The 5,534-nt window shown below is 37.6% G+C and overlaps 1 protein-coding gene across 1 annotated transcript in view; it reads left to right on the forward strand.

Moving 5' to 3' along the window:
* Nucleotides 1-5,534, forward strand: part of RFC3 (replication factor C (activator 1) 3, 38kDa) — a 38,314-nt gene that overhangs the window by 168 nt on the left and 32,612 nt on the right. Inside the window, exons 2-3 of the mRNA XM_014530728.1 lie at nucleotides 175-272; nucleotides 2,354-2,491. Coding sequence (XP_014386214.1) covers nucleotides 175-272; nucleotides 2,354-2,491 — 236 coding nt within the window. The remainder of the gene's footprint in view (nucleotides 1-174; nucleotides 273-2,353; nucleotides 2,492-5,534) is intronic.

A 5,534-nucleotide genomic window follows, 5' to 3' on the forward strand; every position in this document is an offset into this window, starting at 1 on the left:
CCGGCCTTGGCCCCGCCGCCGCTGGAGGTGACGGCTGCTGTGGGGAACAATAAAACAGTGAAGGGGAAAGGGGGGTGGGGGCGAAGGTCGTGCCGGTAAACAAGGATAGGCTGGCTGAGAACTGTCGTCTGAGCCCAGACGAGTCCCAGATGGAGTGAGAAAACCCGGGTTCAGACGCGGGGCAGAGGGAACGGGTGGAGGGAACAGCAAGCACAGAGTCTCGGAGGCAGGAGTGTGCGCAGCTTCTGGGGTCCTCCAGCCGGTGTAGCTGGGTAATAGTGGGCAGAGGGAGGAGGAAGAGGAAATGGGGTGTGTGTTTGGGACGGGGTGCAAATGCAGTAAATTCCACAGAGGTGGGTGGGAAGCCTTCGGAAGGTTTGGAACAGAGAAGTGACGTCATCCCACTGATTTTTTTTAAACCAGCTTACTTAAAATTTCCTGGTGTCATTGTCCTCCTTACAGATGGGAAGGTATTTGGCTTATTCATTTCTAAGGTCATTTATAATTCTAAAATACGTTGCTAATTAGGTTGTCCTTGAGTTTAATTCCATGTGGAAGACCCCCCCTCCCCCATCCTGATGCCTATTTTTATGTTGTCGTTTATAAAATGCTGATGGCAAGGTTTGTGAGAAGCGAACCAAATTTTGTAGGGAGTGGACAGGGAAGAGGGTCTTCAGAAAAATCTTTTGTCCCTGGAAGCCATTTATCCACCCCTTTTAAGGACCTAAAACTACCACGTGCTGATAAAAGTGTTTTTGCTCACCAATTACAGGTACTAAAGTACTTTTTAAAAATGAGAACTAATAAAAAAGGAACTCCATCCGTTTATATGATAGTCACTAGAAGAGTTGATAGTGTTGTGAGATAGGTTTTTTTCCTCTTCGTTAATTATTGGTATTCCATCTATGCTAATTAAAAATAAACCTATTACATCTGTATACTTTATTTATAGACAAATTGCATTTTCTCACAATAGCTTTCACTTCATTTTTCTTAGACAAAAGATACATTTTACATTATCTGTGGCTTTTTTACAGAATTTGGAATAAATGTTTTGGACAAAAATTTAATATATTCATCTTATGAGTTAACAGATTTGCTTTTAAAAAATGTTTACCTTTTTATTGTTGTCTACAGTTTAATAAAACTATGAAACATTTAAAGCATAACCTTTATTTTTGATTAGATTGAAGATTAAAAAACAAAGGCAGCTAGTATTTGAGGAGTATGTATTATTAGTTGAATAGTCTCTTTCCTTGAGACATTTTTTTTCAGTGCCAGAGTTAGATGAGTTTACAAAGTGTTAAAATTTACTGTAATAAGTACTTCTCTTAAGATACTTATTTTTTCTATAATGGTTACTTACAAAACTTTTGCTCCACAAGATTTTATATATCCGAGGCACAGATGTGTTTTCATCATCTTTATAGCCTTTCATATTATAAATTCCTAAACCAGACTGATCATCAGTGTCACCTGGGAAACGTTATAAAAAACACAGTCTTGCACTGTAATGCAGCACTATCGGTGCTCTACTTTGTCCCCTTGCTCTTTCTTGTAAGTGCACACAGACTGACTTTCACCTCCCTGTATTTGCACTTCCTGAGGCTTTCTCTTGCTGACACCCCTAAATTGATTTGAAATACTTGGGAATTAATGTTCACTACTCCCCGTCCACTTTTCCAGTCTAGCTTTAACAAAGGATTGATGAGAGAGAGCATGTCAGACTCCATCTTCTGCACCCTTGAGACGGGTAATACTGTGGTGTATTTTAACTTTAGCTTCAAGATCCCCAGCAGGATCTAGTCTCATGTGCCCAGAATGGTATTTAAGTTGATGATACACTCTGCCTTCTTTTCCTATTGCTTCCCTACAAAATTTTTCTTTACTTCCCAAATAGGCCAAATGCACTCGGTTCTTATCAAAGGGACGGTGTGTGAAAACCCAAACTAAGACAGACATTAATTTCAGTTACTAAATCATAATTTGATGGAATGGATCTAATAACCAACCAGTCTTTTAATTTAAAAAGTTCTCTAGGAGATTCTGACAGTCAGCCAGGTTTGGGAGTTCTTACTTTCTAGCATATGGTATTGTATCAAGCATGTATGCTAGGTATATAATTACATAAAATTAATGCCAGGGAATAATCAACATTCCATAAATGTAAAAAAATATATGTATACTCATACACACACACACACACACACACACACACGCATACATATATATTTGAAGTTTCATAGGTAGAGATACAAAATATTGATACTTAAAAAGAGTTTAATTCTACCCAGAACAATTGTGTGATTAGGAAAATGCGTCATTCATTGTTTGATTTTTTTTCTTTTCCCAGGTACAGTGTGGTGACTTTCCTCATTTGTTAGTGTATGGTCCGTCAGGTGCTGGTAAAAAGACAAGAATTATGTGTATTCTACGTGAACTTTATGGTGTTGGAGTGGAAAAATTGAGAATTGAACATCAGACCATCACAGTAAGCATTTCACTTTGAGCCCTCCAAATATTTATAGCAGGGATTTTCAATCCTCATCATCAATACATTGCCCTCCCCCATTGCTGCCCCATATATGATTTAAGTAAGTATTTCACAGGTAATCCTGGTGTTCAGGATTGAGAGCTACTGATTTATAGACTTAATTATTATAACCAGCTCAAAGTCAGTTATGTTATAGAGAAATAGGAGCAACAGGAGGTTAGGGTGTGGTGGTAGGGTTCATTTTAAATTACATAGAAAATCAGTGGCTCATTTGGAACTAGAACTCAAGGTTTTAAAAGCTCATTGTTCTGAGAGCAATAGTGGGTATGGAAAAAAAGGGAATGATTTTGAGGGAAATTGTAATCGTGGAATAAGGCAACTTGGTAAAGATTGGCAGCTGACTGTCTGGAAAAGGAGGCATGAGGCTCTGGGATCGTAACAGAGTTCCTGTAATCTTGCCCTGGCTGAGCTTTCCAGCTTCATATCGTGCAGTGCATTTTCATGCTCTTTCCTTCTAGACCATGTTGAAGATCTAGCTGGAATGTCTGCTGTCAGAGTGCCCTACAACTCCATTAGAACTAATTTTTCCTTCTAGTACACAGTTTGTACTTTAAGAGTACTTACTTTGTTTTGCCTTATGTTATATTATTATAGCTTTTACATCTTTTACTTTGACAAAATAGTATTTATTTTGAAATTATATAGGGAATATGGCATATTCATTTTCATATCCTTCATAGCCATTGCTATACTGTCTTATACATATAGGACATTGAAAAAAATGCGTGCTGAGTGACTGGATGGTAAGTAGTGTTATTAGAATGTTTAGGATGATAGATTTTAGGCTAATGTTGATTAGCTTGTGTTTATTTAATTTTTAATCTTTATTGTTGAAACTATTACATATGTCCCCTTTTTTCTCCCATTGACCCCTTATTGCCTAACCTCGCCTCTGGCCTCCACCACCATATTGTCTGTGTCCATGGGTTATGCATACAAAGTCTTTGGTTGATCTCTTTCTACCTCCCCCCTACTCCTCACCACCCCCTCACCCCTGCCTTCCCTCTGAGATTCCATAGTCTCTTCCATGCTTCTGTGTCTCTGGATCTCTTTTGTTCAACAGTATATTTTGTTCATTAGATTCTACATATATGAGTGTGATCATGTGATACTTGTCTTTTTCTGACTGGCTTATTTTGCTTAGCATAATACTCTCCAGGTCCCTCCATGCTGTCTCAAAGGGTAAGAGATCCTTCTTTTTTACTGCTGCATAGTATTCCATGGTGTAAATGTACCACAGCTTTTTTTGTTGTTGTTGTTGCCCGGGGGGGAGGGGGAGGGAAGGAGGAGGGGAAAGGCTCCTGAAGGGAGAGTGCCCACAGCTTTTTTATCCACTCATCTACTGATGTGCACTTGGGTTGTTTCCAGAAATTAGTTATTGTAAATTGCTCTGCTATGAACTTAGGGGTGCATACATTCTTTCTGTTTGGTCTTTTGGGTTTCTTAGGATATATTCCTACAAGTGGGATCACTGGGTCAAATGGAAGTTCCATATTTAAGTTTTCTTTTTCATATTTAATTTTTTGAGGAAACTCCATACTGTTTTCCAGAATTGCTGCACCAGTCTGCATTCCCACCAACAGTGAACTAGTGCTCCCTTTTCTCCACATCCTGGCTAGCACTTGTCATTTGTTGATTTGTTGATGGTAGCTGTTCTGACTGGTATGAGGTGATATCTCATTGATCTAATTTTCATCTCTCTGATGATCAGTGACTTGGAGCATTTTTTTGTATGTCTCATCCATCTGAATGTCCGCTTTGAAGAAGTGTCTATTTAGGTCCTTTACCCACTTTTTAATTGGATCATTTGTCTTACTTTTGTTAAGTTGTATGAGTTCCTTATATATTTTGGATATTAACTGTTTATCAGATGTATCATTGCCCAATATGTTCTCCTATACACTGGGCTCCCTTTTCATTTTGTTGATGGTTTCTTTCACTATGCAGAAGCTTTTTTATTTTGACGTAGTCCCATTTGTTTATTTTCTCCTTAGTTTCCTTTGCCCTAAGAGATGTATCTGCAAACATATTGCTATGAGAGATGTCTAAGATCTTTATGGTTTTATGACTTAACATTTAAGTCTTTTATTCATTTTGAGTTTATTTTTGAGTATGGTGTAAGTTGGTGTCTAGTCTTGTTTTTTGCATGTATCTGTACTAGTTTTCCCAACGTTTATTGAAGATACTGTCTTGACTCTTCGATTAGTTTGTGTTTAGATACATTGAGTTTGACATATATCCTGGTGGAAATTCTTATAATATATGCAGGGAAAAATTTAATAAGAAAAGTGTGGAATCTGTAGGGAGAAACTTTAACATAAAAGGACAAAGAACAAGAACTGATCAAATGGAAAGATGCAGTATGTCTCAGATATGTGACTTAATATTTAAAAGTATCTGTTTTCCTCCAGTCAGAGTGTAACTTTCAATGAAGATTAATTAAAATCCAATTGTTTTTTAATTGTATGAAATTCTTAAAGTACCTATGAAATAATAGATTTCTGAGACTGGCTAAAGTAACTTAAAAAGATTTGGAAGTGGGACTGACATGAACAGATATTAAATCATATTTTAAAGCTACTATAATCAAAACAGTATTGTATTGGCATGGGTACAGAGAATTAGGTCAGTGGAACTTAATAGCCCAGAAATAATATGGAGGATCTATTTCAGATCAATAGGAAAAGGGTGAGTAAGCACAATGTGCTAACCTAAAAAGTTGAATTTCTGATACCTAATGTATAAAAATAAATTCCAGATGAAGTAAAGATTTAATTGTTAAAGTGAAACACTAAACTTTTCAATAAAATTCTTTAAACAGCCTATGGATCAAGAACACCTTTTGACAGAAAACATAGACGCTATAGAAAAATATATATATACTAGAGGCCCGGTGCACAAAAATTTGTGCACTCTAGGGGCGGGGGGAGGGGGGTCCCCCAGCCCGGCCTGTGCCCTCTCGCAGTCTGGGACCCCTCGG

Source organism: Myotis brandtii, unplaced genomic scaffold (genome assembly GCF_000412655.1).
Source record: "Myotis brandtii unplaced genomic scaffold, ASM41265v1 scaffold77, whole genome shotgun sequence".
Classification (NCBI taxonomy): domain Eukaryota; kingdom Metazoa; phylum Chordata; class Mammalia; order Chiroptera; family Vespertilionidae; genus Myotis; species Myotis brandtii.